This window comes from Apis laboriosa, unplaced genomic scaffold (genome assembly GCF_014066325.1).
Source record: "Apis laboriosa isolate Shangri-la unplaced genomic scaffold, ASM1406632v1 scaffold39_cov144, whole genome shotgun sequence".
Classification (NCBI taxonomy): Eukaryota; Metazoa; Arthropoda; class Insecta; order Hymenoptera; family Apidae; genus Apis; species Apis laboriosa.
The window spans coordinates 843,015-870,052 of record NW_025223140.1 but is presented as its reverse complement, the minus strand read 5'-3'; the positions used below and the strand labels follow the sequence as shown (position 1 = coordinate 870,052).

The 27,038-nt window shown below is 26.4% G+C and overlaps 2 protein-coding genes across 2 annotated transcripts in view; both read left to right on the top strand.

Moving 5' to 3' along the window:
• Positions 1–27,038, top strand: part of LOC122715604 (protein neuralized) — a 180,547-nt gene that overhangs the window by 92,519 nt on the left and 60,990 nt on the right. The window lies entirely within an intron of this gene.
• Positions 1,388–9,885, top strand: LOC122715608 (histidine-rich glycoprotein-like). The gene is made up of 2 exons (XM_043937909.1): positions 1,388–2,120; positions 9,631–9,885. Exons 1-2 carry the CDS (start codon positions 1,826–1,828, stop codon positions 9,636–9,638), a joined length of 303 nt encoding a protein of 100 aa, XP_043793844.1. The 5' UTR covers positions 1,388–1,825; the 3' UTR covers positions 9,639–9,885.

The following is a 27,038-nucleotide window of genomic DNA, read 5'->3' as shown; positions in this document are numbered from 1 at the left end:
CTTCTGTATGTATTAACGATATATATTAATAAAAATTAATGAAAATAAAAAATTAATAAAAGATTAATAGAAATATTTATTAAGAAAAATATCTATTATAAATATAATCGTTAACATTTTTTTATAGAAAGATAATAAAATAATAAAATAATAAAATAATAGAAAATATTTGTAAAAATAAATTCAGTAAATAAATTTTATGTTTCATGTTAGATGGATATTAATTAATAAAAATAAATGTAATAATAATTAAAGACTCATTTAGTTACCACATATGGTATACATATGAATATATTATTAAGGATAAAAAGTAGATCTAGAAAATAGTAGTTGCTTTGATTCTTTGCCAAGAGTTGTCGGTCCTTGCTAGAAACTTCAACGATCTAAAAATCAATTACTTTTCGCGTCTAATTTTATTAATCTTATCTTCACATGAGTATTAAAATAAAAGTCAATAAAATTCCTGTCTTTCATTTTGATTTTCATTTTATTATCTTCTTATATAGAAAATATTATTTCAAAAAATTTTATATGAATTTTGTTTTTATTTTAAAACAACTATAAAATTACTTTTTTCTTTTATCTTCGATTATAATTAATGTAATATTCAAAAAACATTTTCTAAAACTTTTATGAAACTAATTTTACATTTACCAAAAAATTATATTTCATCAAATATGAAACGAAATAAAATTTTTTCCATTAAATCTTGTGTTTCCATTTTCAAATTTTCACTAGAAATCCACACTTAGCAACAAGAAAAATATGATCAATTCAAGAAAAAAATATCATCAAGTATAAAGGATTAATAATAACCAATAAAAATCATCAAAGATCAAAATCCTTTCATTATTCCATTATTTCCAGAAGGACATTTTGACCAGAAATCTCGCGGCATACTATTTAACGCGTGGAACGAATCATCGACTCGAGGAAAAAATCCATACCGGACCGTGTCAGTCCGTCTGAGCCGAAATCCCCGTGTCCGGCTCGAAAATGCTCTTCCTCTCCGTCCGCGCGGGGTAGAAACAGGCAAAGAGAGAGAAAAAAGTAATCGCGTCTAGCAGGATCAATGCTCGTGCAGTCGGCGACCAGTTCGAATTTCCAACCCCGCGCCTCTCGTATCCGAGAGAAGGTAGCGAGTCCACCCCGGCTTCCCCGCGTTGGCACACGGGGTGGCCCGGTGTGTCGTGGCCAGGTAAGGGGCAGCTGTCCACCAGGTGCCACTCTCCCCACTACCGCGATAGCCGCTGTCAGGACACGTGGTGGGGGCAGCACGGCTGCGATTGGTCGGTGGCTCGCGCGCGGCTCGGCGATACTCTGGCGCTCGGTCGACGAACAGTCAGTCGTCCCTGGCCGTTCGAGGGGCACGTAGGAGTTTTATGGTTACGTGTTGTTGATTACGTTACTCGTTTTCGTGTCACGCGGTTTATCGAATCGTTCATCCCTCGAGATTAACAACAATCAGAGAGCCTCTTCTATCTCTTCCACAAGCCGATATACGATAAACATATGTACTGAGTGTGTGTCGAGAGAAATCAGGCTTTTCTCTCGTTTCTTCCCATATTCTACTCGATCTTCCCCTTTATATTTCTACGTTTTTATACTTGATCGTACTGTTCCATTTGGACACAGTCCGCAACTATACGTCACAGTGTGCTCTATGTGCAATCAGTGAGAAATTAGCCGGTGTTCAAGTTCGGCCCCCGCGTTCACCTCGGTCCCGTCGTCTCGTTCGTCTCCATACCCTCCTGCCCCCCTCCCCCTCCCTCCCCCGGATCCTCACGGTTGCTCTCGTCACTTCGAGAGCACCACGGCTACATTTATGGGGGCGTCGTGCGCGGTCAAGGGCAGCAAGAGCCACCCCTGTCACTGCTGCAGCCACCTCGCCAGTCCCGGCGCGAGCGTGCAACAGCAGCAGCATCACCACCACCGCCATCACCACCATCATCACGAGACGCACCACGCGCACCATCAGCACCATCATCACCACCACCCCGCCGGGAAGCAACCCTCCGCCGAGCTGCAGCCGCAGAACAACAACGGGGATTGCAACATACTGGCACCGCTGCGCAGCAAGATGAAGGTGTTGAAGAAACTAAAGCGCAAGATGGGCCTAGGTGAGCCACAACCCCCCACTTTTCTCGTCCGTTGTTTTTTTCTTTTTTTTCTTCTTCTTTTTCTCATTTTTTTTCCCACCGTTCTCCACCGTTCTTTACGTTCTCAATCCGATTTAATATGCGGATACTTTTCGCGAGTGTGCGGTTGCTAGGCGCGCTGTATAGGTATGTCACCCTGTATGATTTTTTTAAATTTCGAGGAGTTTCGAATTCTTTTCGGACTATTTTTCAGGAATGTTGGATTTGCAATGTTAAAGAGATTGAATAGAGACAATCTTTTAATTTTTTTTTTTTAAACTTTAAGTATTCCTTAAGAATAGATTATAATTGTGATTGAACTTGAAATTTGTTATCTTGATATCAAATTACACCCAATTGAGTATCAATTATTTGATATATCTGTTATTGACTTGACATTTCAAAATTACAATTTTATTATTAGAGAATTATTGAGAAATTGTCAACAATTTTGAATAAACGTAATAAGATTAATTTATAATGATTTAAATGTTATGTGTTTGAATTGTGATTTACTGTTTATTTGAATTGAAATGATTAAAAATCTACACGATTTATTCTGTTATATAATTTTAAAAAGTATTTATTTACTTTAAAGTACTTTTCTCTCTATAAGATCAAATTTTTTAAAATATTTTTCTTTTTTTTTTTTCTTCTTAATATTTCTAGAATATTTTAATTTTTTATATTAAAAAGAGAGCGTAGTTGCATGACTTGTTCATACAATAAACCAATGAATCCAGTTGCAGGTCAAAAATTCGATTTTATTTCAATTTTACGATTACATAATTTTTTTAATAAAATTAATCTTAACTTAGTTTAATTCATCTGTTAGATGGCTCGGAAATAAAATCATATAGAAATAATCGATTCATTTTTTTTCTCATTTAATCAAATATAACAATATAATATATAATGAAAAATAAACTTCAATTAATTTTTTTGTGCAAAAATAACTCTCATTACTAATGATGTTTGGAATTGTGATGAAAAATAAATTACAACCAATACTTTTATATATTTATATAAAAGTTTGTTTAAGTTTCTATTTTCTTAATATTTAAGATTGTAAAGAATGAAAAAAATCTTTAATCAACATTTTCGTATAGAAATAATTCTCATTATTTTGATGTTTAGAGTTGTAATTAATATTTTATTTAATTCTTTTCTTGTGTATAAATTATTATAATGATTTTCTGGCTTCCTTAAAGATTATATTATTACATTTTTTTGAAAATTCAATGTCTTTCTTATGTAAACTTCATAAAAAATTAATTTCTGTATTTTAATATTTTTTTCTTTGAGATACAACAATTATACTTTTTTCTCTTATGTTTTTTAATAAAGAAATTTTAGTTTTCTCTTTAAAGATAGGTTCCAATAATATTGGTACAAATAGTTCTTTTATTGTGAATCTCAATTTTGCTACGATTCTTGGCTCGTTTCCGACCCTATTGTGTTCTCATCTTTTCTTACGTTTCCTAGCTTTGAAACAAATCCAAATTCCACGAGATTCCTTTCAAATTGGAGAAACTTTCCTGAAGAAACAGAAGAGAGAGAAGTTTAAAAATGTTGTATACTAGTGAATATTTTCGATTTTTTTTTTTAATTTTTTCTTTAACTAATATTTAAACTTTCAAGTTTGGAAAATCTTCTCTAAACTTGAAGAATATTCACAACAATTCATAAATTTTATTTAGTTTATAAATTTCCATTAGATCTAGATATTTATATCAATAATTCAAAAATTTCAAATTTCAATTAGGATTTAGCAATATCTTTAAAATAGTTACATATATAGAAAGATAGAAATATAAAATGAAATTAGATTTTTTATAATTGTATAAATATTTATAAATTTTATTAAATATTATAATTATGACAAAATTATAAATTTTCTTTATTTAAAACAATAATTTGATCTATTGGTTTAAATTTAAGTTATAAGCATATTGTAACACTATAAGAAATAAGAAACAATTCTAAGATTTTTATTTTAATAAAAATAGGAATATAGTTTATTCAATAAATACTTGGTATTCTAGCTTATAGAAATTATATAAATATAAATTTATAGAAAAAAATATTAAATATAAGAAATATTAATGGTGTTAATTTTGTGAGAACCGTATAAATCATCAATATAATTTACATATACAAATTTTCACACACAATAACAATTATTATTATCAATTAATGCGATATTAATCGGCCATATTATATTATGAATGTTATGAATTTTTTCGTCCTTCATCTTTATTTTATTATATTATTTTATCTATTTGATCTATATGATCTATATTATTATATTAATTTAGAACATTGATAATAAAATAACATTTGATATGATAAAATAACAAAATAACATAACATGGAAATTTTTAATTTTAAAAAAAAGAAAAAAATAATATTTTCTTAAAATTATTTCGAGTATTTTTACGAAAATGCAAATATAAATAAAATGTATTAAAAAATTACAATTGTATAATCGTAAAAAGAATATATTATTTTAAAAGAAATATATTATTAGTTTATTAATATTGAAATATACAAATAAATTCTACGTTAATGATTTTGATAAAAAAACTGTATATAGACATTATTATTAAAAATACAATGATTGTCTTGCAATCTCTAAAAAATATAAATAAATCTTGTAATAAAATTTTTGTCAAGTTTGAAAAATTGAAATTTACAATATTATTTTAAATTGATCTTCGAATCACTTGTGCAAAGGATTTTTCTCGATGCATGCCATTATGGACATTAAACTATTACTATGGAAATATTGATCAACTACGTAATATCATAACTATATTTATCGACATCATTCACTATATCACTATATCAATATTTCAATTACATCATAATTAAAATAGATGATAATAAAAAGAAGCAAATCAAATTTAAAAAATAAATATCTCTATTCCTAATAAGATATCATATTCAAATACATATATACAGATAACTATAGATCATATAGATCAATATCTGATCAAATATATAATTTACATAATTTCTTAAAAAAAGTTTGGAAAATAAAAGTCCACGGATATTATAAACATGTCTCTGTCCCTATGGAACACCTTATATATTCAAATTACTATATATATACATATATACATACATACAGATAACTATATCAATATCCGATCAACTACCTTATAATTTACATAATTTTTTATTAAAAAAATCAACGAGAATTGAACACTTTGTACAGATTATCATATGTACATATAGATAATAATGTCAATATCATCATATCAACTACGTAATTTACATAATTACTTAAAAAACTCACTTAAAAAAAAAAAATCAAGTTTGGAAAATAAAAGTTCAACGAGGATTGAATGTATCTCTCATTCTAATAGAGGACTTGTATATTCAAATTATCCACATCTCCTATGACACATCTCATAAACTTCTCCAAGAGAAAATCCCCTGTTTTGAAGCTCAGTTGAAAGACAGCTGGCTAGATGTTCACTCGTTACACCGAGTGAAAATACCTCGCTCGTACTTACATCACCCCGGCCTGTAAGCAACGTTGACATAACTCGCGCACCGTGGTCGCCTCGTGAAATTAAGCTGGTGGTAATTTCCTTATGGAACCGGTCCTGGCTCGTTCGCCTGGACAAGGGGTGGCCAGCCGCTTTTGTCGCATGAAACAGAAGCACTCCGGTGTTGTAACAGTACCTATGCCGCGGCTCTCACGCATCTAAAGTGGCATACAATCGGTGGAAATACCGTATTCCAATGGTCGAGGAAATTTTAGTGGATAATCAGTATCGACAATTTTGATTTCGATGCAATTTTGTTTGCTATGTTGTTTGATTGAGTGGTAGATGCGACAAATTTGTCTTATTGATTGAATATGTTCAAGATTTTTATTTCTAAGAATATGATTCTATTGTAAATATATAGAATGATATTGAAGTATTGTTAAATGGTATTGGATGTCTTATTTACTTAGTAAAAGTGACTTTTTTTTTATAAGGGTCTGTTGATAAGATTACTTAGTGTTTGGTTAAAGTAATATATATATTTTAATATTGATAACTGTAGTGTTTATTATATTTTAATATTCTATTATAATTATATAATTTTAATATTATGCTATGCAACTGCAAGATGAGATATTAACTTCTTAAGTCTAATTTTCTAATTTTATTTTACATCTGGAGAACATCTGTCAATTTTAAATACAATATGGTTTATATTATTTTCATAATCGTTGATTAAAATATTTACATATGGAGATAGAATACTAGATCTGCACTTGTTAATTAACTATCTTTATCAATCAATCAATTAATTTTCTTTATTATTTTGATATACTACTCTATATATATTTGAGATGCACGAAGATTTAATTTCATATTGTCAGATATAATTCAAAATTATATTTTCATTTAACATTATTTTATGTAAAGTAAATATATATTTCAACAAATTTTTTTCGATTTTATATCTATATTTTTTTCTATATTTAGAAATATAGATTCTATATTTAGAAATCTAATATTGAGATCATTGAGTATTTTTAATTGTCGTTTAACGGATATGATTTCATGTATGTATATTCAATATGTTTCTCTAGATGATTCAATGCACACTTGAGTATTTTCTCAATTCATGAAATTGAAATCACAACACCTGATTTTTTCCTTAGTAATAACTAGACTGTAAATATTTGTATAAATTCATATTTTTATAAATTGATGTAATGCAATCTAAACAAAAATTCGTTTCACCTGTTAAGCATTGTAACAGACATATTTCATCTTAATTATTATATTATTACATTGCCAGTGTTTATACATTTATGTAAAAATGTAATAAAATTCGCAAAAGAAAAATATCCAAAATACAATACACAGTACAATATTTGAAGAATAAAGCAAATTTATTTAAAATTTATTTTTATAAAAATTTAATTTCACATTGGCAGCTATATTATTATGTACATTTTTTTAAATTTGTACTCTATTAAATTTTTCATATTGAATTTATAAAAATTTGCAGTCTAATAATCTTTTCATGCAGTGACCCAATTTGGAGCGCATAATAACGACTTCGTTAGTTGTCGGAACTTCTTCAAAGAAAGAAACACATGATAATCTCGAGATAAAATATAACTTTCCGCTTGGCATAAATTACAATCCTTGGTGTAAGCTTAATATTCTCGTTATACTTTACTAACGTTTTGCATCACTTTTTACGACGTTTGATCTTCTTGCGTATATGAGACCTTTGCTTCCAGTTTCTTGTGTTTTATAGAAGAAAAAAAGAGGAAAGAAGTTGCGAACAAGAAATTATTGTAATTTAATTATTTTCCTCCAATCTTATCTTTGTTCTAATAAAAACTTTTATTATTCTGATGAAAACTTTACCGCAAAATTATTCAATCTATTCATAAAAAAAATAAAAAATTGTAGGTATATTAACAAGAATTCCTTCATAGGTTTTCCAATTTTAAGAAATTTTTTATTGATATAATTTAATCGTGAAAATCTTTTAGCTTTAATAATTTTGTATTAATAAAATTCAAAATTTGAATAGCTCTATTAATTTACGAAAGTAAAATTTATCTTTTTTTATTGAATCAAAAAAATTTTTATATTTTCTCAATCTTTAATTCATTATCCAAATGTATATTGTATTAAAATTAATTTCTAAATCTCTCTTTTTATAGAAAAAAAAAATATTTTAATTTGAAAATTTAAAAATTCTTTTAGAGTCCGACCGAATAATGAACAAGAAAATTTTTCGAGTAACGAAATTGATTCCTCTGATTGGAAACTATCGATATATTTATATTTTACATATATAATAAGTAAATAAAAAATGTAGAATTGATTTTATTTTGTTTAAAAATTTTCGAAAAATTTATTATCGATTATATAATTTCTTTATTGTATATGTTCGATCTTAATTATCTCGAAAACAATAAAATTTCTATTCTACTCATTTTTACATATAAAATAATTCATTATCAATAATTTATTCATATTTGATCTAAAAATTAAAAAAATTAACTAATTTTTACTTAAAAAATTTATTCTATTTTTTTCACTTTATTTTTTTTCATAAAGAACCCTATATGCAAAAATAATTTATCGAATGAAAATTTATTATGCTCAATTTGCTCTAATTTCTCGAGATCAATAATTTTACTCGGCCCTTAACGATGATGCCTGGAAGATGCCTTAGAAGGAACTCAAGGAACTTTTCTACAGGATCGTTAGTGAACTCGCTGCTTCCTTTATTTTTGATCGCTGTTTTCCCACGTAGCGTCGAAGTGAAAGGTTTCTCTGAGATAAAATAAAAAGGCCGTGGTGACGCAGATAACTAGCTGCGAACTACGCGTTTACTTTTGTTAGCTTAATCCTGTCACGATCCTTTTGGGCCGCTCTATACCCAAAACACGCATTTCCTCTATCAGATTGAACAATCTTTCGAGTTTCGAGAGGAAATTGTGAAAAAGCCATGAACTGTTATTATTTATTATTCATAGTCTGTTGGTGTACTCTATATAAGATCCTTTTGTAGGAGATAAATGAATGTTTGAGATATACAAAGACGTCGATTGAATCTTGTTTATTAAGTGAACAGAAATTTAAGTTTGCATTAAACGAAACGAAATGGAAGCATTTATTTATTCAATTGCTTATAATTAATGCTATGTTAATTAAATGATATTTATAATTCAATAAATAAATCTTGAGATTTATTTCTATGTTTGTTTTGGCCTTCTACGTCCTGAAGGTGTTTTGAATGCATACATCCTATGTAAATATTATACTTGTTATATATACCATATAATCAAACGAACTATGCACTTTATGTTCGTCTATGTAATTTGAGATAATCTTGTATATTTTATATCTTATTATATTATATAAAAATAGTAAGAATTTTTACATGTATATATGTATACTGAAAACATTTTAATTTTATAAAGAAATGAAATTTTTGAATGATATATTATTAATAAAATTATTATATGTGTATATACTATTATTATATGCAATGATACTATTATAATATTATACATATTTAATTATAATTATATAAATTAAATATTACATATTTAATTTTCAACTTTTAATGTTATATCTTATTAAAAAATATATATTATTGTTCTTCTAAGAATATAAGAATTAATCTATTAAGAATATAAAATTAGAAGTAAAAGTTCAATGATACTTTATTCAATTCGCTATTTTATCTTATATTTATGCACATGTGTATCATATATTTTAATTTTAAATATAAAAAATAAAAATAATAAAAAAAAGAAGAAGAAGAAAAAGAAATTTTATCAAAAAATTATTTATTGCTACTTATTTGTATTTTGTTAATTAAATATCTCTATAAATATCTCTAATACCGTTAGAAAACATAAATATACTCTTACTTTATCCATTACTATTAATCTAATTAAATACGCATTTAATTTACACGATAACATAATTATTTATCTATTTTTTAGACGCGTAGAAACGAAAAATCCAACAATTGCGTCAATAGCATTAATCACGATTACGCTCAACACATGCGTCACCAGTTTGTCTCCAAGCTACTACAACTACCGTCCAAGCTCGATATCCTAGTTGCAATTGTGCCTCGTGTCCTTTCTAACAATAAACATGGAAAATTGAACTCGGTCACAGATAGCTTTAAACCGAGTGTTGGATGTACATTTTCTATTCCCATTCCTCCATTTTCTCTTCCCTAATTTCGAGTTCAGCTCAGGGACACGTCGCCATCTCTCGCATTCATTATCGAAAGAGGGAGAAACAGAGGGATGCCGTGGAGGATGGTTGAATAGAAGTGAATCGAGTATTCTTAGTAAGTTGCACGATCCACTTTCGCATCTCGAGGACGTTAAAGATTGTCGGCTATTCCCGGAAAATCCGATAACCTATATGCTAGCTAACTGGAAATGCTTTGCTAATGAGACGAAGGATGAATGTTTTATAAATATGCTTCTCTTTGGTGCTTTTTATCAATTTTTTCCCGAGAGGATGAATCGATGGATGTTAGATTTTCGAAAAGTAACGATTTTCTTTTTCGTATAAATATCGTTTCTCTTATATTTTGTTAGATTTCATATTATATGTATTTTGCATATTTTATGATAATTGTTTTATTTATATGATAATTGAATATTTTAAATAAAACTTCTATGTAATATCGAAGGAATTGATAAAATTCTGAATAGTTTGTGCAAAAGATGTATTACGTAACATTTTTTTTTTAATATATATAATAATAATATAATAATATAAAAATAAAATTATTAATATTTTGTAAATATTATATTTGATATATGAACTTGTTTTAGTTGCATAAAAATTCACAAATTACTTACAATTTATTAGAAAATTTATCAAAAATTATCACATTATCATTAATATAAAATTATAATCATTAATATAATACCAATTTCATAATAATCATTATTATTATTAATATAATTTTTTCAATTTTTCAAATATAAAACAAAATATGTTCTGTTATTAAATTAATAATAATTTAAATTAATAATAATAATAATAATAATAATAACATATATATATATACATATATATAATATATACACTACTTTAAAAATTTTTTCAAATATTCTTTTGAAAGTTCGCGACAAATATCCATAAGAATTCTTTGCCATCGATATTCTTTTAATAACTATGTAAGAAAAATGCGCTATAAAAAAATATATTTATCATTTACATATTATACATCTACGATGCAATTTGAAAGAATCACGTATATTATATATAATACTTTAATATGATACACATATATGTTTACATCCTCCCATCAAAGATTTCAAAAAATTTCTTCTTTGAACTTCCTTTCAGAATTTCTTTCGATCGAACATCTGCAAGAATATACAATTTAATGCCGTCGAAAGCTTCTTTCTCTCCTCCTCCCCCCCCCCCCTCTCTCCTTCCCCTAGGGGACACTCCACTTGTACAAGTTGCTCAGCAACCCCAATATTAATATTCCATTACGATGGTTCTTCTTCCGTTGGATCAGAAAGCAGAGCCGCCTATTGCACAATGGAAAGTAGGTCGTGGAAAGAGAAGTCCTCCGGCTGAAGTCGTCATTTCCTCCGTTATTTTCGCGCACGGAACAGGCCGTTCATCCCCTCGTTTCCGCCGTTTTCCACCGAACAACGGGCCAGATATCGCGCTTATCCGCCACCAGGGGGATGAATTTGTATCGTCGCGGTTGTTGTTGACCGACTTTTTCCTCAATGGGTGATTTGCCGGCCCGATGAGAAGCGAAACCAAAGGGATTCGGGGATGGAAACCCTCGTTTCAACCTCGTTCCAACGTTTAATTCGAAAAGATATCGACTGACGATGTTTGTTTCGAGTGATATTCGAGTATATTTTTTTTTATCTTGAAAAAGATTTATTAATGATAAATTTTCATAGAAATTAAAATAGTAATATTTTAATTGGTTATTATTGAAATGAGAGAAATGTTTTTTGAAAAAAATTTTTCTTTTTAGAAAGAAAGAAATTTATGCTTGATTACCGATTTTTATTGTGATTGTTTGTGTAATATTTAATTATGCAAAATTATACAATATAAGTTTTCAAACTTATATATATTTTTGGAAACTTTTTAAAAATTTTTTAATTTTTTAATTTTTTTTTTCTTATTTAAAGTTCATATAATATAAAAAAAGAACGTATGTAATAATTCAAAACAATTGCGTCGGATTTTCAAAAATTTTAACACATATCTTATAAATATATTTCTCCAAAGAATATATTTTTTCCAACTATTTCAATCACAGAGATTTTTGAATGGACAAATTCTTAAATTTCACATCCAAATTTTATCTTTTCCAATTATCTCAATTGCAAACTCTTGTGAAATTAAATAACCTTTTTAATGTATCAAATAAAAATTCTCAATCTAATCTTCAAAATTCTTTCAATTAGAATTAACTTCGAACATGATATAATATAAATTCATCCATTTCAAATCTCCAAAATCTCTCAAATTTACACAATATAGAACGTTTAAAACTATTTCAAAAAGATTATATTGTTGAATAATGAAAGAAATTCAATAATTAAAAGTTTTTACTTATAATAACATATATAAAAAATATTTCATCAAAATAATCATCTCTTGTGAATCAATTAATAAATAATGAATCAATTCGTTACTTGATTATTATAATTGATTTTCGGATAATACTAATACTTACTTATTACTTATTTTTACCTATTTCAATTTTTTCAAATTTTAATTTTCCCATCATTATTATTCAAAATTACCTATCATTTTTATTCAAAACGAAGATCGAACCTCAAATCTTTCAAAATTTAAAGATCCACCGTATCACAATTAGAAACCGTCCCATTCTCATATATATTCTCCATATTTCCCCTTCCAAGCCTCACGATTAAACACCCCTTCTTCCCAACAAACATCTCAGTATCAAACAAAAATCCTCAAAGGCCATCTCTGGACCAAAAGGAAACATCATCCCAACCTTACTTCCTCCTCGTCAACCGCCTCGTCGACAACCACCAGATCTCCCTCCTCTGCCCTGTCCTGTGTTCGTATCGTCTCGTTTGTTCCTCGTTGACCGACTTTTCCCTCAATGGATGATTTGCCGTGCGAGGATGACAGAGAGATAGAGGCATCCCTCGAGAAAAACAAAGAGGAAGAGAGAGAGGGCCACGTTCATTCCCTTTTTTTCACTCGTCACCCTTCAACGGTTTCCCGTGCGCCCCGTTCTCATCAGATATCCGTTGTTCCACGCGACGAGCCTTTTTCTAAGAACGCTCTCTCCTCCATTGTCGGCGACATAAGCTTTCGCCAAGCTTACGCCAAGTGGAAGCTCCTTCATATCCGCACTCCCCCTCCCTCCAAGCTCCCTCTCGGCCAACTTTTGTCTTCTAACCAACCCAGACACGCGCACTTCTCCCTCCCCCCAGAGCGCTGCCACCGAATCTCTCACGAATTTCAGATGCAACAATGCGCGATGGCGGACAAAAGCTTCGTCGTGTCGAGTCTGGGTCGCGGCCGATTATTCGAAAAATCTCTCCTCTCCTCCCCTCTCCCCTCCCCTCTTCTCTTCCTCGACTCGAATCACATTTTTCTTTTTGGTTTTTTTTTTATTTTTTTTTAATTTTGTGTAATTTTCGTTTTTCAAGTTTTCTGGGTCGGTAAAGAAGGGATCGTGAAAGGGATGTTGGAGGATGTTTGGGTAATTGGGGTAGGATTCGTTTTTGGATCGTTGCGTTGTTAGTGAGAATTGTCCGGAGGGCGGTTTATGAGATTGCTTGAGAATCTGGAGAACTTGAGGTTTGTAATAAACGTACGTAGAGGTTGTAGAGAATTTTTGATTTTGGAAATTTTTGGGTTTTCAATATGAATTGATTTAATAAAAAGTAGAAAATATTTGGAACGATTTTATTAATTTTAATCTTGTGATTTTAATATTGTGCTCCTGTTTTTTTTCTTTTTCGATTTGAAAATTTTATTTAGTGAAAGATATTTCTAATTGCAGAGGATTTTTAATTTTCAAATTTTGATTTTCAATATGAATTAATTTACTAGAATGCAGTAAGAAGTAGATGAGGTAGTTTTATTGAAACTTTTTCTTAATAAAAATTATTTAGCAAAAGATGTTTGTCCTGAAAGATTTATGATTCTTAAGTTTTGGTTTAAATATGAATTAGTTTAATAAGAAAATAAGAATTGTATGAAAAGATCTAATTACAAAGAACATATTTCCATTAAAAATATAACTAGCAACGATAATTAAAACTAGGTGTAGAATGAAATTAACATATCTTTCTTCACATCTAAAGTAATGTTTGTTTGAGAAATAAAAATGAAATATGTAACAATAAAACTTTATTGCATTACTGAATGAAACATAATGAAAGAAATACTATGTTATTTGAAGAACTGAAATGTAAAACTGTGATTTATTATCCAAGAATAGAAAAGTATCACGAAATTGCGTTGTAGGTTACACAATGAAACCTTTCTTATTCTTCACCATTCTATTTACATTCCATTCTAATCAATTGATTAAGATCAAGAAGCTCAATGATTCTTCATCTCCTAAATTAAGGTTTCTCAATTTCTACTAAATAAAAAAACAATCTAACTCATACTAAATTCTTCAAGCGTTATAAAATAAAATAGAATAGACTTTTATTTATTATTATTAAATAATTTAGAAAATGTATATTTATTTGCAAATTACAATTGATTCGATAGTTAGTAGATTGTTAATAAAAGAAACGAAAAAATATATAAATTACAAATTTTTTTTAAATAATTAAAATTTTCTATTATTTAATATTTTATTATCTAGTAAATTATATATATTTTATAGATACTATATTTTTTTCTAAGAAAAAATTTTACAATCATTGGATTTGGATAAAATTTACAAATTTCGTTTTATCGTTGAAGAAAATGGAATTCAGGGTGAAAAATCTTAAAATTTAACGATCCTTCTGTTTACGATCGGATCAAAGTTTTCGTTCCAGTTTTCGTTTCATATATTCTTTTTTTTTTTCTTTTTCCTTGCTTACTTCTCTCGCCCTCATTTGTCGAATTTTCCTTAATGGAAGAAAGGTTGAACAGACCAACGCGACACTTTGTGGGAGGTCTTTGAACTATGTTCTCTTAAACATTTTCCATCGAACGAATGGTACACGTGCACTTCATAAAACATTACTCTTGTTTTTTCCCTTGGTCATATAAAAATTTTATGTTCTGTTCTATCATCAAGTAAGATTGGATTTTTTATTTTTTTTTCTTGAGGAAATCTTTTCGAAGAATCTATCTACTTTCAAAAAATAGATTTATTTTTTTAGATAATTAAGAAAATTTTGTCAAAGTTCTTGATAGAAAAATATGTAATAAAATATAAATTTACTTTTCAAACTTATTTTAATTGCAAATGATTGTCAAAATTAAAATTATTTTTTTTTAGAAAGATTCTATTTTCAATTCGAAAAATTTAGTTTTATTATGTACTTTTTATTTCTTTAATGATAGAAAAATGTATAATGAAATATAAAAGTAATTGTAAAATTTTTGTAACATTGTTCTACAAACGCTATATTACTGATCACATTCGTTGAGATTTAAAATTGTGTGTATATGAATTACATTTATAATTAGAATTACATATTTCTTGATCTTATTGATTTCAATTCAAATTCTTCGTTATTTGCTCATTTTTTACTAAGAAGCATATCAGCTTTTCCGCTATTAAGCGATTTTATTTTTCTTTTCTTCAATATTTATTATTATTTTTTCCAAATTTTAAAATCATAGATATAGACACACTTCTGTAAAGAAGATTATTTTATTCTAATAAAAATTTCTAACGTATTCGGTTATTCCTGCAAATTCAAAATTTATCTATAATTGTCAATATCTTTAATTTATCAATATCAAAATTTATCTTTAATTTATAAAAATTTATCTTTAATTAAATAATATCATGAAACAATGTTCCTCTATCTTTTTCAAGATAATCGTGTCTGCATCTCAAAAAAATCTTTCAAAAATTTACAAAGAATCTCGCCTCGTCGAATATCAAATAATCAAAGCAAGAGATCAATAATCAAAAATTCCAAAAAAAGAAATGTGTATCGGGGCCAAAACATGATTGGCGACTTGAACGCCGGTGCAGACAGTGTCTTCGTTCGAAAAGCATAGGTAAAAAGATAGGCAGACCGATCGTCTCACGGAATTCGCATTTGGCCCGATCATTCTTCCAGGATAGCAGCTGTTCTCGGTCAACCCTCTGCTGCATTTATCTTCCTCGCCATCCCTTCTTCTCGCTGCTCGAGGGTGAAAGAAAAGGACGAGAGGAGTGTACACGATTCCTCTTTACGAACAGCTGACGAGCCTTTAAATTTTCGAACAGTTCTGGCTTTTTACCTGAGCTCACGTTGCATCATGGCTTCTTCTTCTCTCTCTCTCTCTCTCTCTCTCTCTCTCTCTCTCTCTCTCTCTCTCTCTTCGGATCTCGAATCTCGAAAGGTGCGGTCATTATCCGGACAATAAACCCGTGAAACGAGCTTACTTTCGATCGGGCAAGCTTCGATCTGTTTGAATAGAGAATGAGATTCGATTTGGCAATGCGATGTGGCAAATTTTTGTTCATTGGATGGAAATAAAGAGAATGAAAAATGGATCAAAAGATAGTCGACTCGAGAAATTGGTAAGACTTTATTCGATATAGTTATAGATGTAGGATATATGATACATTTTGTTGTTTCGTGGAAAATTGCGCATTTGGAGAAGTCTATTTTATATATATATTTATAAAATAGACTTCTTCAAGAGTAACAAAAAATAAATATGTATATAATAGCATAACACAAAATTGTAAAAATTCTAATATATAATATATATAATATATTTTATGTTATGCTATTATATATATATTTATTTTTTGTTACTCTTACATTTATGTATATGTATTGTTATATATTGTTGATAGGTACATTTATTCATGTGTGTAATTTTTTATTCTTTATTAATTTATTATTATTTAATTATGTATATTTATTAGAATCATATTTCTTATTCTTCTTTAATATATGGTCTCTTTCTATTAAAGATTCATATTTTAATCAATTAAAAAAAAAAATATTATTTTTTTCATTTTTCTAAATACATTAATTTTTCTTTTATGTGTCTATAAATTTTTATGTATAAGTTTTGTAATTGATTTTTTTTACACGATTTTTTTTTACAATGTGTACTTAATATTCAATTTGTAATTGTTACATCTTTATTATCGTTTTCTGTTAATAAATTTAATAAAATTATGAGGAAAAATATATAAAAAGAGAATAATTATAAGAAATTTTATTCCACGTAATACTTCACAGGATATTCATTTCGTAGCTTTTATGAGTTATCGCTGTTCTTACCTCTTCACTTCATTACTTCAAACTCACTCGACGAAAGCAACTTTACGAAGGCCATTCTCGGCGAACGCAACAAACTTCAACTTCTCTTTTCACATAATGGCCATTGTAAGATCCCTTTCCATGAACCTTCTAAATGCACCAACGAAACGACGACAATATCTTCTAAAAACCGCGATTTTCTTATTCAATCTTATTCAAACACAATTAAATTATCAACTATGATATTTTGAGCGATGAAATTTTTATACTTTTTTTTACGATATTATTTTTTATTTGAATTCGTATTGGAACTATTATTGAAAATCGTATTGGAACTAGAGAAAAATCATATTTGAATTTTCGAAATTTAATGCCGTAAAATGATATAAAATATTTGTGTATTACTAAGTATTATTTATGGTATTTTTTATTCAAATTTTTTATTGATAAAAATGCACGAAAATAATAATCTGAAGAAGAAATATAGTAGTGATGAAATTTTTTAACAGGATTTTGTGTTAATCGAAGTGAATAAATATATATAGATTAAAATGTTATAACTATTTTATATTATTTTATTTTATTTTATTATTTTAAATGGATTGATTAAATTTTTGATTAAAATTTTTCTCCTAATTTTAATCCATCCTATCTTAATTCATAATTAAATTAACATTTAAAACTTTCTTTTTTTTTCAAATTTTCAAATATTCAAAAAAAATTTAATTATTTATTAACATCTTTCATTTCTTTAATTTATTTCATAAATTTCTAATCTCAACCTTCAAAAGCTTCCAATGTTTTATATTAACAAAAATTCAAAATTACATTTCTATAAATTCATTATTCAATAAATTTCTAAAAAAAAATAAACATGCAATTACAATTAGATACAATTAAAAAAGTTCAAAAATTTGATTTTTTCTTATCCAAATAGGTTCAATGATTTATTACACAAAAATTCCTTTCAAATTTATTTGAATATCTGATTTCAAGTCGAACGAAACAAAAATCACGAATGACGCAAATCAAATTTCCAAGAGTGCAAAAGTTCATTTTTAAAGATTCGACGAAAGTCGAATTGAGTTTGAAGCGAGAGTTCCCGGTATACGCATCAGGTTATTCCCCGTCCGTAAGCCTGCCTCGTTCGCGGTTTTTCTTTTTGCCACGGTGAATCACTCGGCTCTCCCACGGCAGAGATTCTCAGTTCGTGATCTTTGCTCGATGGCGGAACTTGGATGAAAAGAGAATCGCGCCAATGGACATAAGATTCCCGTCCGATTGCCAAAGTTGAGCCAAAAGTTATGAGCTATGTCATGATTGAACGTAGCAGTTTGAAACTTGGATGAATTTGGACGTTTATATGGTTTTTCTGCGAATTTGACTTGAACTTGAAAGAGACTTGAATCGAATAGATAGATGAATGTTAATGCAAAATCGAATTTTTATAAATCTGATTGAAAAAAGATGGAGTTTAGACATTTGCTCGATTCTTTAATAAGTATACTATGATTTTGGATATTTTGCATTTATCATGTGCATTTTGTATTAAAAATTTTCTATTTCGTGTGATTGTTTATAGAGTTATCACAGTCTTCCCACCCCCCCCATTTTGTTATTAAATTCGTTCGATAAAAACATACATTTTGCATAAATACATAAATATCAGTGTCAACCGGTCAATTTTATCTAATTTTGCACATTTCGAAATGAGATTCTATTTTCGAGAATTGTTGGAAATAACAATGGACATTAAAGCGGACATTGTTACATGCATCTATATACAAAATGTTGGTATATTTGTACGATATCTTTGATTCTAGAGATTAAAAAAATATAAATGTTGATACAGAAAAAAATGTAAGCTCAAGGCTTATTTATCAACTTAAAATATCTTTGTATACATCATCACTTGATCTAACGCGAATTCTAATTGTTTATAAATAATCCACATTTTTATATATTAATTTTTATGTTCATTTCGATTTTTAGAATCGATCTTTCAAAGCTCACAAATACATTAAAATTATTAAATTAAATCAAATTCACTGATTTCAGTCTTTTTTTTTATAATTAATTTTTATTTAGAAAAAAACTTAATTATATATATATACACCATTATTTTCATAATAATTATTTTAGTTATTTACAATACATATATTTAAATAGGATTGGGAAAATAAGTATTTTGAGAATCATTGGCAATTTCTTTCTCAATTTCAAATCAAAAAAATATTTCTTATAAGTCAGATAGAAAAAAATTTTACAATATCTTAATATATAAAGTTTTTAAACATATATGTATATATGTCTCAAAAACTGGAGTTTCACTTCTAAAAATTGGAAATAAATTTATTATTGTCGAGACAATTACACGAATAGAAATTAAACGTGTATTGTTTGTATTGGATTGAAATCTATTTTAAATTATAAGATCCAAGTTAATAGCCAGAGCAATGTGTATTGATAGTTAAATAACAAATAATAAGAATCGCGAATAAATCGAAATGTGTTCCAAACAGTATTCAACTGTTAAACAGGGAAAAAGACGCAGCGTGACTCATTTGCTGTTTAAGGTCGAATCAGTGAATTGTCGTGGCGAAATTCCTATGAACAACGATTGATATTGCGTAAATCGAGTGGATCGATTGGATCGAACAATAAATGTTGGAGGCGATCAATATTTTTAGGCTGGATTACGTGGATGATCTTGCAAAATGAGTTTTGCGAAAAATATAAAGTAATTCCGTTTATGAGATTTTGATTCGTGAAGTATTTATGGTGAATTCTTTTATTAATTTTTTTATATCGTTTAATTTTCGTAATCCGATTAAAAATGAATATTGATATTAATTAATACTTTATATAATAATATTTTATGCTGATTATGTGTATGATCATGAGGTATTAAAAATTCATGATAAAAAAAAAAGGGAATAGACAACTTCAAATATTTATTATATCGATAAATATTCGTTTTCAATTAAACAATGAAAATTAGGAAAATGAAAAATATCGTTTATCTTTGAATCTTTGAAATATGAAAATAATTTTTATAGAAAATTATATGTATTTAAATTTTTCTGTCATTGAGATGAATATATATATATATAATATATATATAATATATATATATATTGAATATAAAAAATTTAAGATAATATTTACAAAGTTTTTATGAATTTTCATTTATTTGTTCTGTCATTTATTGAGAAAAACATTGTATATAAATAAAAAATAAATTTATGTGATTACTAATTATTTAGAATGAGAAAATAACTATTATTTTTTTATTGTTCATTATTAAGACAAACTTGTACATAAAGAAAAATTAATAAATTCGTTTACTGTATCTATTAATCACTTATAGAGAAAGTGATTTTACTATTACTATTACAATTTAAATTATACTGAGAATTGATTTTCTATTTATTCAATCGAAGTTTTTATTGATTGATTTTTAACTATTGATTAAATGTCCTTATAATATAAATTAAGAAATTAAATGCAACGAAAATATGAAAATGATCATGACATTATACATGAGTTATTCAGAAACCAAATTAATCAATTTCACATCAAAATCCATTATGATAACTTCAAGAGTTTCAATGATCTCAAACAAAGAATCAATTTCTTTTAATTAACAAAGAAATTAATTTTCCAAACTTCAAAACAATGATATTTTCAAATATTTTCAAAAAATATTTTTTATTTCATTATTTATAAAAACCAAGGCATATTATTTCAAAATTCATAAACAAAAGATTTAAACCAATTGAAGCACTCATAATAAAAATTAAATTTATCATAAAATAGTCTTGATTAGATATATTTTTTTTATATTGTAATTACAAATATCTATATCAATGTACACTATATATAATGGTAATTTTAAAAAGTGTAATATTTTAAAAAGTGTAATTAAATAAATTACAATTTATTGTAAAAATCCATAAATGTAAAATAGATTATAATTCGTTGTACAAAAATTGATTTTTTTACTTTTTTGAAATGTAATCATGTTTTCTAATTAATTATAAATTATACTTAATAATCTATTAATTATATCTAAACAAAAATCGAAAAAAAAATCATTAAGGAATTCTTTTTCTTATAATTTAAAAAAAAAAACAGTTTCTACAAACTCATCACAATTTTTCTAAAATCTCATCATTTCCTTAAATATATATGAGAAATAAAATAATTGCAATTATACATTATTAACACATATATTTATTTCTTATATAATAAATTGCCTTGTAACGAAACAAAGACTAAACACACGAGAACGTTTTGAGATTTGGCATTGTTGTCAAATATTCGTTTAATATTATCATCACCTCAACACATCTTTGCATAACTAAGAAAAAATTACAAAATTATTAAAAAATAATTTTTGTTACAAATTTTTAATATTCTATATTTATTCTTTCATTTAACAAAAAAAAAAAAAAAAAAAAGAAAGAAAAAAAAAAGAAAAATTCACTTTCAAACGTTTTCACAAGTTTATCATGAGTCTCTAACCACAACTTCACCAATCTCACCTCGGAAGATTCTCTTTCGCGTGACGAAGAATAATAATAATAATAAGAAGAAGAAGAAGAAGAAGCAAAGAGCTAGTCCTCGAGCAGGTCTCGATCACTGACCGTCCTCACTGACTGGCCACACGTTAGTGTGCGTTCACACCCATCCACCCACTTTCCGTTCAGTATGTGACGTCACAGCATCGCGAATGAAACCTGTCTTTGTTCCCACAAGCGTTTCGCGAACCGGTTTACCGATGGTTCCGCGTCCCATGTCAGCTGGCAGGACCGTTTAATCGGTTTCGAATCTATTTTAAAGGATCGCTTGTTACGAAGATCCTTCCGAGAAGAAGTTCATTCATATTTCTAAGATAAGAAATAAAGCTTTATTTGAGATAAGAATAAATAAAATATATATTGTTCTTAAGATAGTAATTGGTAATTATTGCTCGGTTGGGTCTTTGTTAAATAAGTATTTGGATGTATATCTAGAAACTTTTGTCTTTTAATATGTTGGTTGCAAATATGAATTGTGTTGATTATTGATTTTGATTTTATTAGAAATTTTTAATAATATTAAGAAAGTCATTTTTCGTTAATAGATATTATGTGTTGAATATAATTCTCGAATAATGTTATTTATAAAAAGTATTCTTAAGAACAATTTTTAAGAGTTTTATTCTTCAAAAATATTTATAACTTAAGAGATGTAAATAAAGAATATTTGTGATAAATAGGATATAGATTTTTATATAAATACATATTACATATTACATATGTTTTTTATACTTTATATGTATATATTATACTTTATATATATATATATATATATATATAAATTATAAAAAAATCTATTAAATAGAGTATATCAAATTTTTGGAAAAATATAAATGATAGAAAAAAATGTTTCAGAAAAAAGTTTTTAAATATAAAAAGATACATTAGAAATAATTTTTTATAGATTTATGCATTATATATATTTAATATACATATAAAAATATTAAATATATAGGATAATAAATTTATCTGAAATATTTTGTTTGTTTTTGATGATATAAAAAAAATTGAATTAATATATTATTATATATTTTAATTTTAATTATTACTTAATAATTATTAATTTATATTCAATTATATTATATATTCAGTTTATATTATATTTTAATATTATTTTTTTTATACATAGATTTATCTAAAAAAAGATTTACCCCTAAAAAATTAACTTTCAATGCATTAATCAATTCATATATTTATCTATTAAAATTTTATTTATTTTATTAACACTATTTTGCAAGAATATATTATCTATGATCTTATTATGTGAATTTTAGAGAAATTTCCACAATATGTTCTGTTCAAGAATTGACAGTTTTAGAAATTTCTTTGAAGTAAAGGAAAGAGGAAACAAAGTTGAATCACAAACCGGAAACTTATGTCATCGTGGCATATCTGAATGAATGCTATCGTGGAAGTTTTCACAATTGAGAGTTTTTATTTTTCCTGGTTTCTTTTATTAGTGTTTATCTTTATATTTCAGAAAGTTTATTTTTTAAATCTTCATTTGTAACATTATTTGATATCAATTAGATATTGAAATTTTTTATTATTTGAAATATATTTGTTGTTTTTATGAAACTGCAATAATTGTGTTACATAATAATAATAATATTAAATTATCAAGTTTCAATGAATTTAATTTTTGTGAAGAATGATTGCATGAAAATATATGTTAAATTCTAATATTTTTAATTTTTTCAATTTTTCAATTAAAATTTTTTAATATATTGTTCATAAATAATATCCACAATAATGTATTGCAAAATATTAGAATATCATTAGAATAAAATAATAGATAGAATAATAGATATTTTTTTATTGATATACAGGATATTTTGAAATGAAAAAATTTGAGATGATGATTTTAGAAATGTAAACACAAAAATTATAATATATAAAAATTTTTTTAAAAATTATCTTTCAGTTATAAACAATTTAATTTCATATTAAATGAATCTCTTATTTAATTTAATGTAAAATTTAATAAAAATTTCAATGAACATATCAATTTTCATATAAATTTCATTTCACTTTCTAGAATCATCATTTAAATTTTTTTCTCCACTTTGTTCAAATATTCTATTATATTTATATTTATATTTTTATATATATAATTTATATATACATGCATGCTAATAATACAGTTAAATATCTAGTATGTTGGAAGACCAACTATATAATTATATTATAATAGAACAGATATATTTATATTTAAATTATATGATACAATTATATATTTACATAAAAATAATTATATTATAATAATTATGTGAATTATAATACATAATTATCATAATAATATAATTTATTGCTAATATTTATAATATTACATAGTTTATACATTAATTATGTTTAATTAATACACTTATTTTATAAAAATATATATGTATATACATTTAATATATTCCCTAAATATTATTATTATTATTAATATATTATTATTATTATATATTAATCAAAATGTACATACATACGTATTATATATACAAAAAAAACTTATATACAAATATTTTATAAATCCATCTTCTATGTTCCTTTTAACTCGCTCAAAAGAAGTTTCGTATCTACTCTACAGCGATATATTTAAATCATAAGATTGCAGAAGAAGATATAACAACTGATAAACACGTACTGAGGAACACTGCAAAAAACGAATTATATCTAAACGAGGAAAGCTCCAGGATCAAGGTATACACGCATGTACACATTGAAAACTCGCGGAAGCAAGGTGCGTGAACACCCCAGTAGCACGTGCAGTGCGAGATGCGCGCATCGGAAGTCGCGACCACTTAAATGGATGCATACGTGTATAACGTACGCACGTGCTCGGGCCCCCGTGGAAATTCGTGAGTTCACCCAGACGAGACGTATCCATCCTGAAACGTGATTTTTATGCCTCGTAGAATATACTCGACGAATATCGCCATCATCAACATCTTGAGCGTTTACCTTGATCTCTATTTGGATCGTTGGTGATTCGCTAGTTGACGTTTGATGGTTGGTATTACAATAATCGTGTTAATGAATTATATGGAAAAATTAAATTAAGAATATGATATTCGTATTATTCGATATGTATAATTTTTGTTTGTTTGATTCGAATTGTTAATAAAAAAGAGTTTCACTAAATATTTGAATTTTATTAAGATTCTTTTGGAATTCTATGTTTTTAGATTATAGATATGAAAGTTAATTATCTTAAAAAGTTTTATAATTAATTTATTTTTTTAATTAATAATAATTTTGATAATTTATAGAAGAATTGGAATGGATTGAATATTTGGAATATGGATTGGATTTAGATTGGGTTGAAATTGTTTTGAGAAAGACTTTTCAAATTTATGGGGAAAAAAAGAAAGTAAATTAAACTTAATGAAAATTTCGTTTTTATATATATGTATTTCAAATATAAAAAAATTATTATTAGATCAATAATAATTATTATTAGATCAAGGATGTTTTCAAATTTTGTTGAAATTGATAGATTTATAGGTTTGATGAAAAAATTAAAATTTTTTACGATTTATTATTTTTATTACTTTAGAGACTATTTGATGTATAATTCATTATTTTATTTAAAAATTAATCTTTTTAATTCATGAAAAAAATAAAAAAATTATCTGTCATCTTATTATTTAATTGTTTTAAAAGATATGATGAAAATCATTAAAAGAGAAGAAACAGAAATTGAGATATAAAAATAAAATAATTATATAAAATTATATAAAAAATTTTAATTTTTTCATCAAATCTATAAATCGATAAATTTCAACAAAATTTGAAATCATCCGTATTGATCTAATAATAATTTTTCATACTTGAAATACATACATATATATAAAAATGAAATTTTCAAAAAATTCAACTTTACTTTTTTATTTCGTTTGATTCTAAATTTTAAATCTGATATTATCCCAAGTAAAATATTGTAGCACATTTGCTGCAGAAAGTGATACATAGCCAAGTTTCACCGAAAACAGAAAAAGAAAAAAGATCAATAGACACCCGTTTAATCTTCTTTCCGCTCGAACGCGTTTTTCTTTGGCGAAAATAAATTTCCATCGTCGAAACGCGACAGCAGTTGACTTAAAAATTTTCATTCGAACATCGATAGAAGTGGTTTTAGAAGGAACGAGAAACGAATCGAGAGAGTTTTCGAATCGTTTATTTGATAACGATTAGTAGCCACTGTTCATTTGATAGACTCTTGAACCAAAAGGGTGGAACGATGTTCAATATCGATTTCTCCAGAAATATATTTACTTTTGTATCCTTTTTTCCTCGAATAAATAAAAACGAATAACTTGTTATTATTTATTTTTATACTTTGTTGACTTTTTGTTGCAAATAATTATTTAAAAAATATACTTTGTTATAAATTTTTTAATAGTTTGAAAATTAGATTCCTTTTTAAAAACTGTCTATCATCTTAAAGAAATATCTTGTTATTTTTAGATTTCTTGATTTAGATTTTTAAAATATCATATAAATTTTTATATAATTCATGTCATCATCAGACAAATATTTATATATTATTATCGAGAAAATATTAAAAGAAAGAATTATTCAATCTGTATGTATATTTTATATAAAAAGAAATCTTATCACTTATCATTATAATAAAATTTTTTGAATTTATATACTTTTTGTTATTTTTGCTGATAATTTCTGAAATTTTCTTTTGAAACAAGAGTAAAAAATGAATTTATATCATTATCATTAAAAAAATAATCGATTCCAATTCAAACTTATAAAGTAAGCAATTAAAAACAATTCAATTTTTAAATAATTAATTTTATGTCAGATAAATTGAAATAAAAATGAAGTGAGATGCTCCTTTTACATTATTTATTCATTTCATCAAACAATTAATCAACTGATATAGATTGAAATATGAACTTAATAGATTGAATTTTTTAAATGTTACTTAGAAAAAAAATTTATAATTTTAATATTTTGTATATTTATTACTATTTTCGTTGCTTTTTTGTTGAATTATATACAAATAAGAACATGAAAATTGCATGAATTTAGGTACAGACAAGCGGAAAGTAATAGAAACTTTCCCATTTAGTCTTGGCGATCCATTCGATCGCTTTTCTCGCCGTCATCTTAAATCCCGAGTACGGAGAACACTCTTGAAGATTTATCGAGGTTGTCCTCTTTAAGGCTTCCTTTTTTCCCGTGGATGCTCCATCGTGGCTGTGTTTTTTTTTTAATGGAACAAACGTTGAGACACCATGGTGAAGCCATTTTTCAAGTCGAAAGTGTTCGTCTGCCATTTTCTGGGCCTCTGCCTATCAATTCCGCCATACGCATTTTGTCTTTCGAGATATATTCGTGTTGACGAATAGATCCCTCTCCTCGATGGAGAATAATTCTTTG